The sequence below is a fragment of the Coturnix japonica genome, unplaced genomic scaffold (assembly GCF_001577835.2).
Source record: "Coturnix japonica isolate 7356 unplaced genomic scaffold, Coturnix japonica 2.1 chrUnrandom606, whole genome shotgun sequence".
Lineage (NCBI taxonomy): Eukaryota > Metazoa > Chordata > Aves > Galliformes > Phasianidae > Coturnix > Coturnix japonica.
In genome coordinates this window covers 1-12,831 of record NW_015439979.1, presented here as the reverse complement: position 1 = coordinate 12,831, position 12,831 = coordinate 1, and the positions used below count along the sequence as shown (strand labels likewise).

General features: G+C 47.4%; 1 protein-coding gene across 1 annotated transcript in view; it reads left to right on the top strand.

Annotated features, from left to right (window-relative positions):
* LOC107307450 (proline-rich protein 12) overlaps positions 1-12,218 on the top strand; it is a 13,105-nt gene extending 887 nt beyond the window's left edge. The window contains exons 2-3 of the mRNA XM_015850957.2: positions 10,558-10,670; positions 12,151-12,218. Coding sequence (XP_015706443.1) covers positions 10,558-10,670; positions 12,151-12,218 — 181 coding nt within the window. The remainder of the gene's footprint in view (positions 1-10,557; positions 10,671-12,150) is intronic.
* Positions 12,219-12,831: the final 613 nt, after the last annotated feature.

The following is a 12,831-nucleotide window of genomic DNA, read 5'->3' as shown; positions in this document are numbered from 1 at the left end:
GCGCGCGGAGCGCGGCCCTCGGCCAAGATGGCGGCGTCCGTGAGGCGGCCCCTCAGCGCTGCCCCCCGGGCGGAGCCGGGTCCGACATGGAGCGGAACTACGCGGCTGCACGGGTTCGGGACCCGCTCGGAGCCGCCTCGGGGTGGGGGTACGAGGCGGGGAGCGAAGGCCAGGTAACAACGGGACCGAGAGCGGGAACGGGGGGGGGATGGGATGGGGGGGAGGGGCTTGGGTTGGGATGGGGGGGCAATGGGGCTGGTTATGGGGCTGGTTATGGGCTGTATGGGGCTGGTTTATGGGTTGATGGTTGGTTATTGGGGCTGGTTATGGGGTTGGTTATGGGGTCTGGGATTGGGGTTGATGGGGTTGGTTATGGGGTCTGGGATTGGGTTGGTTTATAGGGTCTGGGATTGGGATCGATGGGGTTGGGGTTAATGGGGTTGGTTATGGGGTCGATGGTTGGTTATGGGGTTGGTTATGGGGTCTGGGATTGGGGTTGGTGGGGTTGGTTATGGGGTTGGTTATAGGGTCGATTGTTGGTTATGGGGTCAATGGTTGGTTATGGGGTCTGGGGTTGTGGGGTGGGATTGGGGATGGGGTTGGTTATGGGGTCGATGGGGTTGGTTATGGGTTATGGGGTTGGGAATTAATGGGTTTGTGGTTGTGGGGTGGGATTGGGGGTGGGTTGGTTATGGGGGTCGATGGGTTGGTAATGGGGTTGATGGGTTTGGGATTGGGGTCGATGGGGTTGGTTATGGGGTTTGTGGTTGTGGGGTGGGATTGGGGGTGGGGTTGGTTATGGGTCAATGGGGTTTGGGATTGGGTCGATGGGGCTGGTTTATGGGGTTTGGTGGTGTTGGTTATGGGTCTGGGTTTGGGGTTGATGGGGTTGGTTATGGGGTCGCATGGGTTGGGGTTGGGGTCTGGTATTGGGATTAATGGGGTGGTTATGGGGTCGATGGTTGGTTATGGGTTGGTTATGGGATCGATGGTTGGTGATGGGTTGGTTAGGGGTCCGATGGTTGGTTATGGGGTCTGGGATTGGTTATGGGGTTGATGGGGTCCGGGATTGGGGTTGATGGGGTTGGTTATGGGGCTGGTTATGGGGTCTGTGGTTGTGGGGTCGATGGTTGGTTATGGGGTTGGTTATGGGGTCTGGGGTTGGGGTTGATGGGGTTGGTTATGGGATTGATGGTTGGTTATGGGGTCGATGGGGTTGGTTATGGGGTTGGTTATGGGGTTGGTTATGGGGTTGGTTATGGGGTCGATGGGGCTGGTTATGGGGCTGGTTATGGGGTCTGTGGTTGTGGGTGGGGTTGGGGGTGGGGTTGGTTATGGGGTCTGGGGTTTGGGGGTGGGATTGGGGTCAGGTTTAGGGTCTGGGATTGGGGTTGGTTATGGGGTCTGGGATTGGTGTTGATGGGGTTGGTTATGGGGTCGATGGGGTTGGAGTTGATGGTGTTGGTTATGGGATCTGTGGTTGTGGGGTGGGATTGGGGGTGGGGTTGGTTATGGGGTCAATGGTTGGTTATGGGGTTGGTTATGGGGTCTGGGGTTGGGATTAATGGGGTTGGTTATGGGGTCGATGGGGTTGGTTATGGGGTCGATGGTTGGTTATGGGGTCGATGGGGTTGGTTATGGGGTCTGGGATCGGGGTTAATGGGGTTGGTTATGGGGTCGATGGGGTTGGGGATGGGGTCGATGGGGTTGGTTATGGGATCGATGGTTGGTTATGGGGTTGGTTATGGGGTCTGAGGTTGGTTATGGGGTCGATGGGGTTGGTTATGGGGCTGGTTATGGGGTCTGTGGTTGTGGGGTCGATGGTTGGTTATGGGGTTGGTTATGGGGTCTGAGGTTGGTTATGGGGTCGATGGGGTTGGTTATGGGGTCGATGGTTGGTTATGGGGTTGGTTATGGGGTTGGTTACGGGGTTGGTTACGGGGTTGGTTATGGGGTCAATGGGGTTGGTTATGGGGTTTGCAGTTGGTTATAGGGTCGATGGTTGGTTATGGGGTCTGGGATTGGGGTTGGTGGGGTTGGTTATGGGGTCGATGGGGTTGGTTATGGGGTCGATGGTTGGTTATGGGGTCGATGGGGTTGGTTATGGGGTTGATGGTTGGTTATGGGGCTGGTTATGGGGCTGGTTATGGGGTTGATGGGGTTGGTTATGGGGTTGGTTATGGGGTCGATGGGGTTGGTTATGGGGTTGGTTATGGGGTCGATGGGGTTGGTTATGGGGTTGGTTATGGGGTCTGGGATTGGGGTCGATGGGGTTGGTTATGGGGCTGGTTATGGGGTTGGTTATGGGGTCGATGGGGTTGGTTATGGGGCTGGTTATGGGGTCTGGGATTGGGGTTGATGGGGTTGGTTATGGGGTCGATGGTTGGTTGTGGGGTGGGTTATGGGGTCGATAGGGTTTGGAATTGGAGTCGATGGGGTTGGTTATGGGGTCTGGTAGTGGGATTAATGGGGTTGGTTATGGGGTGTAGGGTTGGTTATAGGGTTAATGGGGTTGGTTATGGGGTCTGGAGTTGGTTATGGGGTGGGATTGGGGTTAATGGGGTTGGGTCAGGTTTAGGGTCTGGGCTTGGGGGTAGGGTTGGTTATGGGGTCGATGGGGTTGGGGTTGGGGTCGATGGGGCTGGTTATGGGGTTAATGGGGTTGGTTATGGGTTATGGGGTTGGGATTAATGGGGTTGGTTATGGGATTGATGAGGTTGGTTATGGGGTCTGGTATTGGGGTTAATGGGGTTGGTTATGGGGTTGGGGTTAATGGGGTTGGTTATGGGGTATGGGGTTGGGGTTGGTCATGGGGTCGACGGTTGGTTATGGGGTCGATGGGGTTGGTTATGGGATCTGGGGTTGGATATATCTGGGGTAATAGGGGCCAGTTTGGGGTGTTTTGGGGTAATAAGGATCAATTTGGGGTGTTTTGGGGTTAATATGGGGCGATTTGAGGTATTTTGGGGTAATAGGGGCAATTTTGGGGTCGTTTGGGTGATATATGGGGCCATTTGGGGTTTTTTGGGGTAATAGGGAACAGTTTGGTGTGTTTTGGGGTTAATATGGGGCAATTTGGGATGTTTTGGGGTTAATATGGGGCAATTTGGGGTGTTTTGGGGTTAATATGGGGCAATTTGGGGTTTTTGGGGTTAATATGGGGCAATTTGGGGTTTTTGGGGTTAATATGGGGCAATTTGGGATTTTTTGGGATAATAGTGATCAATTTGGGGTGTTTAGGGGTTAATATGGGGCAGTTTGGGCTGTTTTGGCGTTAATATGGGGCCATTTGGGGTATTTTGGGGTAATAGGAGCCAGTTTGGGGTGTTTTGGGGTTAATATGGGGCCATTTGGGGTGTTTTGGGGTAATAGAGGCTACTTTGGGGTCGTTTGGGTGATATATGGGGTTATTTGGGATTTTTTGGGGTAATAGTGATCAATTTGGGGTATTTTGGGGTTAATATGGGGCAATTTGGGATTTTTTGGGGGTAATAGTGATTAATTTGGGGTGTTTTGGGGTTAATATGGGGCAATTTGGGGTAATTTGGGGTTAATATGGGGCAATTTGGGGTATTTTGGGGTTAATATGGGGCAATTTGGGATTTTTTGGGGTAATAGTGATCAATTTGGGGTGTTTTGGGGTTAATACGGGGCCATTTGGGGTGTTTTGGGGTAATAGAGGCCATTTGGGGTCGTTTGGGTGATATATGGGGCCATTTGGGGTTTTTTGGGGTAATAGGGGCCAGTTTGGGGTGTTTCGGGGTCAAATATGGGGCCATATGGGGTGTTTTGGGGTTAATATGGGGCCATTTGGGGTGTTTTGGGGTAATAGAGGCCACCTTGGGGTCATTTGGGTGATATATGGGGCCATTTGGGGTGTTCTGGGGTAATTGGGGTAATAGGGAACAGTTGTGGTGTTTTGGGGTTAATATGGGGCAATTTGGGATTTTTTGGGGGTAATAGTCATCAATTTGGGGTTTTTTGGGGTTAATATGGGGCAATTTGGGGTGTTTTGGGGTTAATATGGGGCAATTTGGGGTATTTTGGGGTAATAGGGGCCAGTTTGGGGTGTTTTGGGGTTAATATGGGGCTATTTGAGGTATTTTGGGTTAATATGGGTCACTTTGGGGTCGTTTGGGTGACATATGGGGGCATTTGGGGTAATATGGGGCAATATGGGGTGTTTTGGGTTAATAGGGGCCAGTTTGGGATGTTTTGGGGTTAATACAGGGCAATTTGGGATTTTTTGGGGTAATAGTGATCAATTTGGGGTGTTTTGGGGTTAATATGGGGCAATTTGGGATTTTTTGGGGATAATAGTGATTAATTTGGGGTGTTTTGGGGTTAATATGGGGCAATTTGGGATTTTTTTTGGGTAATAGTGATTAATTTGGGGTGTTTTGGGGTTANGGGTGTTTTGGGGTTAATATGGGGCAATTTGGGATTTTTTTTGGGTAATAGTGATTAATTTGGGGTGTTTTGGGGTTAATATGGGGCAATTTGGGGTGTTTTGGGGTAATAGGGGCCAATTTGGGGTGTTTTTGGGTCAGTTATGAATCAGTTTGGGGTGTTTTGGGGTTAATATGGGACAATTTGGGATTTTTTGGGGTAATAGTGATCAATTTGGGGTGTTTTGGGGTTAGTATGGGGCCATTTGGGGTGTTTTGGGGTTAATACGTGGCCATTTGGGGTTTTTTGGGGTAATAGTGATCAATTTGGGGTGTTTTGGGGTCAAATATGGGGCCATTTGGGGTGTTTTGGGGTTAATATGGGGCAATTTGGGATTTTTTGGGGGTAATAGTGATCAATTTGGGGTGTTTTGGGGTTAATATGGGGCTATTTGAGGTATTTTGGGGTAATAGAGGCCACTTTGGGGTTGTTTGGGTGATATATGGGACCGTTTGGGGTAATATGGGGCAATTTGGGGTGTTTTGGGGTTAATATGGGGCAGTTTGGGGTATTTTGGGGGTAATATGGGGCCATTTGGGATTTTTTGGGGGTAATAGTGATCAGTTTGGGGTGTTTTGGGGTTAATACGGGGCCATTTGGGGTTTTTTGGGGTAATCGAGGCCATTTTGGGGTCGTTTGGGTGATATATGGGGCCATTTGGGGTTTTTTGGGGTTATAGGGGCCAGTTTGGGGTGTTTTGGGGTCAATTATGGGGCAGTTTGGGCTGTTTTGGGGTTAATATGGGGCCATTTGGGGTATTTTGGGGGTAATAGGGGCCAGTTTGGGGTCGTTTGGGTGATATGTGGGGGCATTTGGGGTAATATGGGGCAATTTGGGGTATTTTGGGGTTAATATGGGGCAATTTGGGATTTTTTGGGGTAATAATGATCAATTTGGGGTATTTTGGGGTTAATATGGGGCCATTTGGGGTTTTTTGGGGTAATAGGGGCCAGTTTGGGGTGTTTTGTGGTTAATATGGGGCCATTTGGGTTGTTTTGGGGTAATAGTGATCAATTTGGGGTATTTTGGGGTTAATATGGGGCAATTTGGGGTGTTTTGGGGTCAAATATGGGGCAATTTGGGGTGTTTTGGGGTAATAGGGGCCACTTTGGGGTCGTTTGGGTGATATATGGGGTTATAGGGGCCAGTTTGGGGTGTTTTGGGGTTAATATGGGGCAATTTGGGATTTTTTGGGGGTAATAGTGATCAATTTGGGGTGTTTTGGGTTTAATACGGGGCCATTTGGGGTATTTTGGGGTTAATATGGGGCAATTTGGGATTTTTTGGGGTTAATAGTGATTAATTTGGGGTGTTTTGGGGTTAATATGGGGCCATTTGGGGTTTTTTGGGGTAATAGGGGCCAGTTTGGGGTGTTTTGGGGTCAATTATGGGGCAGTTTGGGCTGTTTTGGGGTAATAAGGATCAATTTGGGGTATTTTGGGGTTAATATGGGGCAATTGGGTATTTTGGGGGTACATAGTGTCTTTGGGTGTTTGGGTGGTTAGATTGAGGGCAATTTGGCGGGTTTTGGGATTAATTGGAGCTATTGTGAGTATTTGGAGTAATAAGAGGCCTTTTGGCGGTTGTTTGGTGATTATGGGGCAATTTGGTATTTTGGGTTATATGGGGCAATTTGGGTTATTTTGGGTTATTTAGGGCACTCTTGAGGTTGTTTGGGTAATATTGGACAGTTTGGTATTTGTTTAATATGGGTATTTGGACTCGTTTTGAGTAATAGGATCATGGGGTTGTTTTTTTGGGCTAGTAGGGGCCCTTTGGACGGTCGTTTGGTTGATTATGGGGCCTTTGGGGTTTTTTTTGGGGTAATGGGGCCAGTTTGGGATGTTTTGGAATATGGGGCAATTCTGGATGTTTTTGACGTAATAGTCATCCAAATTTGAGTGTTTTGGGTTAATACTGCGGCCCATTGAGGGTTTTTTACGAAGAGGGGCCAGCTTTGGGGTGTTTTGGGGTCAATTATGGGGCAGTTTGGGCTGTTTTGGGGTAATAAGGATCAATTTGGGGTATTTTGGGGTTAATATGGGGCAATTTGGGGTGTTTTGGGGTCAAATATGGGGCAACTTGGGGTGTTTTGGGGTAATAGAGGCCATTTTGGGGTCGTTTGGGTGATATATGGGGTTATTTGGGGTTTTTTGGGGTAATAGGGGCCAGTTTGGGGTGTTTTGGGGTTAATATGGGGCTATTTGAGGTATTTTGGGGGTAATAGGAGCCAGTTTGGGGTCGTTTGGGTGATATATGGGGCCATTTGGGGTTAATATGGGGCCATTTGGGCTGTTTTGGGGTAATAGGGGCCAGTTTGAGGTTGCTTTGGGGTGTTTCTGGTGCCTTATGGGTGAATTTGGGATATTTTTTGGGTATTTTTGGGGTGTTTTGAGGTGATTTGGGGTCTTTCGGATATTCTGGGGTTTATATGGGTTTGTGCTTGGGGTATTTTGGGGTGTCTGGGTGTTTTTGGGGTGTTTTTATGGGATTTTGGGGTGGTTTTGGGGTGCTAATGGGTTTTTAGGGTGTCTTTGAGGTGTGCGAGGTATTTGGGGTTTTTTGGGGGTATTTTATGGTGTCTTTGGTGTCTACTGGGTGTTTTTGGGGTGTTTTGAGGTATTTTATGGTGTTTTTGGGGTATTTTAGGCTGTTTTGGGGTATTTTATGGTGTATTTGGGGGTCTAGTAGGTGTTTTTGGGGTCTTATGGGGTATATTATGGTGTTTTTGGGGTATTTTGGGGTATTTTGGGGTGTCTTGGGGGTATTTCAGGCTGTTTTGGGTTCTCTTGGGGTATTTTATGGTGTCTTTGGGGTCTGCTGGGTATTTTAGGGTGTTTTTGGGGTATTTTATGGTGTATTTAAGGGTCTGCTGGGCGTTTTTGGGGTCTTGTGGTATATTATGGTGTTTTTGGGGTGTTTTATGATGTATTTGGGGTGTTTTTGGGGTCTTTTGGGGTACATTATGGTGTTTTGGGGGGTATTTTGGGGTCTTTTGGGGTATATTATGGTGTTTTTGGGGTATTTTGGGGTGTTTTGGGGTCATTGTGGTGTCTTGGGGGTATTTCAGGGTATTTTGGGTTCTCTTGGGGTATTTTGTGGTGTCTTTGGGGTCTACTGGGTATTTTAGGGTGTTTTGGGGTATTTTATGGTGTATTTGGGGGTCTGCTGGGTGTTTTTGGGGTCTTTTGGGGTATATTATGGTGTTTTTGGGGTGTTTTGGGGTATTTTGTGTTGTCTTTTGGTCTACTGGGTATTTTAGGGTGTTTTTGGGGTGTTTTATGGTGTATTTGGGGTGTTTTGGGGTGATTTTTGGGGTCTTTTGGGGTATATTATGGTGTTTTTGGGGTATTTTAGATTGTTTTGGGGTCTTTGTGGTTTCTTGGGTGTATTTTGGGGTGTTTTGGGTTCTCTTGGGGTATTTTGTGGTGTCTTTGGGGTCTGCTGGGTATTTTAGGGTGTTTTGGGGTATTTTAGGGTGTTTTGGGGTATTTTAGGGTGTATTGGAGGTCTACTAGGTGTTTTTGGGGTATATTATGGTGTTTTTGGGGTGTTTTGGGGTATTTTTTGTTCTCTTTGTGGTCTGCTGGGTATTTTAGGGTGTTTTTGGGGGTCTGCTGGGTGTTTTTGGGGTCTTATGGGGTATATTATGGTGTTTTTGGGGTGTTTTGGGGTTGTTTTGGGGGTCTTTGGTGTAAGCTGGGTATTTTAGGGTCATCTGGGGGTATTTGATGGTGTTTCTGGGGTGTTTTGTGGGTGTATTTTGGGGTATTTCATGGCGTCTTTGGGGTCTGTTGGGTATTTTGGGGTGTTTTGGGGTTGTTTTTGGGGGTATTTTGGGATGTTTTGGGGTATTTTGGTGTGTCTTGGGGTTATTTTAGGGTGTTTTGGGTTCTCTTGGGGTATTTTGTCGGATGTCTTTAGGAGTCTGCTGGGTATCTTTGGGTGTTTTTGGGGTATGTTTATGGTTATTTGGGGCTCTGGCAGTGTTTTTGGGAGTTTATGGGGTATATTATGGTTTTTGGCTGTGTTTTGGGGCTATTTTGTGGGTCTTGGGGTATTTAGGGGTCTTTGGTGTTTTTTGTTGTATTTTAGGTTGTTTTGGGGTTTTCTATGGCTGTATAGGGGTCTGCTGGGTGTTTTATGGCTCGTCTTTTGGGTATATTATGTTTTTTTGGGTCTCTTTGCGGTACATCTATGCATGTTTTTGGGGCTATTTTGGGTCTTTTGGGTATATTATGTGTTTTTGGGACGTTTGGATTACATTATCGTGTTTTGGGGTATTTTGGGGTCTTCTTGTGGATATATTTTGAGTGTTTTTGGTGTTTTGGGGTCCTTTTTGGGGTACATCTATGTGTTTTTGGGGATCTTTTGGGGTATATTAATTGGTGTTATTGGGGTATTTTGCGTTCTTAGGATATTATGGTCGTTTTTGAGTTTTTTGGTATTTTGGTGTTTGGGGTCTTTGGTGTAAGCTGGGTATTCTAGGGTCAATCTGGGGTATTTGATGTGTTCTAGGGTGTTGTTGTGGGTGTACTTTTTGGGTATTCATTGCGGCTTTGGGGTCCTGTTGTGTATATTTGGGGGTTTTGGGTTGTCTTTTGGGGTATTTTTGGTAAGGTTTTGTTTTTTGTCGTTGTCTTGGAGATTATTTTAGGGTGTTTGTTCTCCTTTGGGTATTTTGTGTGTGTCATTGGGGCTGCTGGGTATTTCTAGGGTGATTTTAGGGTGTTTATGTAATGTTTGGCGTATTTTGGCTGTATTTGAGGGTTGTTTTGGTACTTATATGGGTCTTTGGGAATGTGGTATTTTGGGTATTTTGGCAATTTTATGTGTTTTCTGGGGTAATTTGGGGTATTTATGGTGTTTTGGGGGCTTAATTTGGGTTTTCTTTGGTGGTTTTGGTATTTGTGCATTATGGTCTTTGCGGGGTATTTTGGGTATTCATGGTGTCATTTGGCGTAATTTGTGTATTTATGGCTGTTTGGGGTTTTTTGGATAATTTATCGGTGTTCTTGGCGTATCTTTGGGTATTTTATGGTGTTTTTGGGTTAATTTGGGTATTTACATTGGGTTTTTGGGTATTTGGAGGGGTATTTATGTCTTTTTGGTGTATTTTGGGGTATTTTATTGTTCTTAGGTCTTGCTGTGCATTTTGGGGATATTTATAGCGTTTGGGCTATTTTGGGTATTTATGGTGTTTCGATGTTTTGGCGTATTTTGCGTTGTTTTGGGGTGTATATTGGGGGGGTATTTTGGGTCTTTTGGCGCTATTTTGGTGCTTATTTTATGTGTCTTAGGAGCTCTGCGGGATGTGTATTTGGGGATATTTAGGGTCTTTTGCTATTTCTGCGTATTTTGTTCGGTGTATTCTGGGTGTTTTGGGTATTTTGGTTGTTTTGGGCTGTATTGGGGGATTTTATGTTTTTGGGTAGTATTTGGCTGTAATTTTGGGTTGTATATACGGTGTCTTTAGTCTGCTGGTTTCATTTGGGTATCATTTTAGGGTCCTTTTGGGCTATTTTGGGTTACTTTATTTGTTTCTGTGGTGTTTTGAGTATTTGGGGTCTTTGGGGGTATTTGGGGTTCATTTTATGTCTTTTTTTGGGCTATTTTGTCTTTTGCGGTCTTTTGGTATTTTATGTGTCCCTTTGTCTCTTGTATTTTGGATATCTTTAGGCTTTTGGGCTATTTTGGTTATTTATGGTGTTTCTTTGGTGTTATTTGGGCATTTTGTGTTCTCTTTGCGGGTGTATTTGGGGGTATTTTTGGGGTCTTTTGGGGTATTTTGGGGTATTTTGGGGTATTTTATGGTGTCTTTAGGGTCTGCTGTGTATTTTGGGGATATTTTAGGGTCTTTTGGGCTATTTTGGGGTATTTTATGGTGTTTCTGGGGTGTTTTGGGGTATTTTGGGTTGTTTTGGGGTGTATTTGGGGGGTATTTTGGGGGGTTTTGGGGGTCTTTCAGGGTATTTTATGGTATCTTTATGGTGTTTCTGGAGTGTTTTGGGGTATTTTGGGGTCTTTTAGGGTATTTTGGGGTATTTTTTAGTGTATTTGGTCCATTCGGGATCCATTCAGTGACACTGTCCCCTCTGTCCCCCCCAGTTTGGTCTATGGGGGCTCCCGGGGGTCTCACCCCGACCCCGACCTGCTGCACCGCCAGCCCTATGGCGCCCCACACCCACTGCAGGGCTACGCGGCCAACCACCATCCCGCAGGTACAATGGCACCCTATTGGCACCCTATTGTCACCCTATTGTCACCCTATTGCAGTCTATTACCACCCTATTGGCACCCTATTGTCACCCTATTGGCACCCTATTGGCACCCTATTGGAGTCTATTACCACCCTATTGACATCCTGTCACCCTATTGTCACCCTGTTGTCACCCTGTTGTCACCCTATTGTCATTCTGTCACCCTATTGTCATCCTATTGTCACCCTATTGTCATCCTGTCACCCTATTGTCACCCTATTGCCACCCTATTGTCATCTTGTCACCCTATTGTCACCCTATTGTCACCCTGTTGTCACTCTATTGTCCTGTCACCCTGTTGTCACCCTGTTGTCACCCTGTTGTCACCCTATTGTCACCCTATTGTTACCCTATTGGAGTCTATTACCACCCTATTGGCATCCTGTCACCCTATTGCCACCCTATTGTCATCCTGTTGTCACCCCATTGCCACCCTATTGCCACCCTATTGTCATCCTGTTGTCACCCCATTGCCACCCTATTGCCACCCTACTGTCACCCTATTGTCACCCTGTTGTCACCCTGTTGTCACCCTGTTGCCACCCTATTGTCACCCTATTGTCACCCTGTTGTCACCCTGTTGTCACCCTATTGTCATCCTATTGCCACCCTATTGTCATCCTGTCACCCTATTGTCTCCCTATTGTCACCCTATTGTCATCCTGTCACCCTATTGTCACCCTATTGTCATCCTGTCACCCTATTGCCACCCTATTGCCACCCTATTGCCACCCTGTTGTCATCCTGTCACCCTATTGTCACCCCATCGTCACCCTATTGTCATCCTGTCACCCTATTGCCACCCTATTGCCACCCTATTGCCACCCTATTGCCACCCTACTGTCACCCTACTGTCACCCTATTGTCACCCTTTTGTCACCCTATTGTCATCCTGTCACCCTATTGTCATCCTATTGTCACCCTTTTGTCACCCTATTGTCATCCTGTCACCCTATTGTCACCCTATTGTCACTCTATTGTCACCCTATTGTCATCCTATTGTCATTCTGTCACCCTATTGTCACCCTACTGTCACCCTATTGTCACCCTATTGTAGCCCTATTGTCACCCTATTGTCACCGTATTGTAGCCTATTGTCACCCTGTCACCCTATTGTCACCCTATTGTCACTCTACTGTCACCCTATTGTCACCCCATCACCCTAATATCACCCTATTGTCACCCTGTCATCCTATTGTCACCCTATTGTCTCCCTATTGTCACCCTGTTGTCTCCCTATAGTTACTCTATTGTCACCCTATTGTCATCCTATTGTCACCCTATTGTCATCCTATTGTAACCCTATTGTCATCCTGTCACCCTATTGTCACCTTATTGTCACCCCATTGTCACCCTATTGTCATCCTATTGTCATTTATGTCCCTCCCCCCCATTGATATGACCACCCCATTTATAAACCCCCCCCCCCCATTGATTCCAGGTCTGTCTGGTCTGTTTGACACTCGGCCTTCACCCCCATTGATTCTCCCCCGCTTCTCATTAATATAACCCCCCCCATTAACTGCCCCCCCCCCATTTATATCCCCCCCCCATTGATGCCCCCCCCATATATCCAGGTTTCTGGTCTTGTCTGTTTGAGCGCCGCCTTCACCCCATATGTCCCCCCCCCCCCATTAATGTCCCCCCCCCATGATATGACCCCCCCCATTAAATCCCCCCCCCATGATAAGGACCCCCCCCCCATGACGCCCCCCCCATATATCCAGGTCTGTCAGGTCTGTTGACGCCGCCGGCCTTTCACCCCGGGGGGGGGCGGTCTCCGATGCCTCAGCTGATGAATATATCTCGGGCCCTGGAGTCCGCGGACCCCAGCCCGGACCCTCGGCATCGTCCCTGCTGTCCCAGTTCAGGACCCCGTCATGGCAGACTGGTATGGACTGGTTGACTGGGATGGACTGGGTTAGACTGGGATATGGGGGGGGTCCCAAAATGGACCTGGGGGGGCTTTATTGCTCTTATATTGGTTTAATGGGGGGATATTGGGGGTCTATGGGGGGGTTGGATGAGCCCCTCCTGGCAAACTGGGATGGACTGGGTTATTACTGGATTGGGGGGGTCCCAAAATGGACCTGGGGGGCTTTTAATCTGCTCTTATATATGG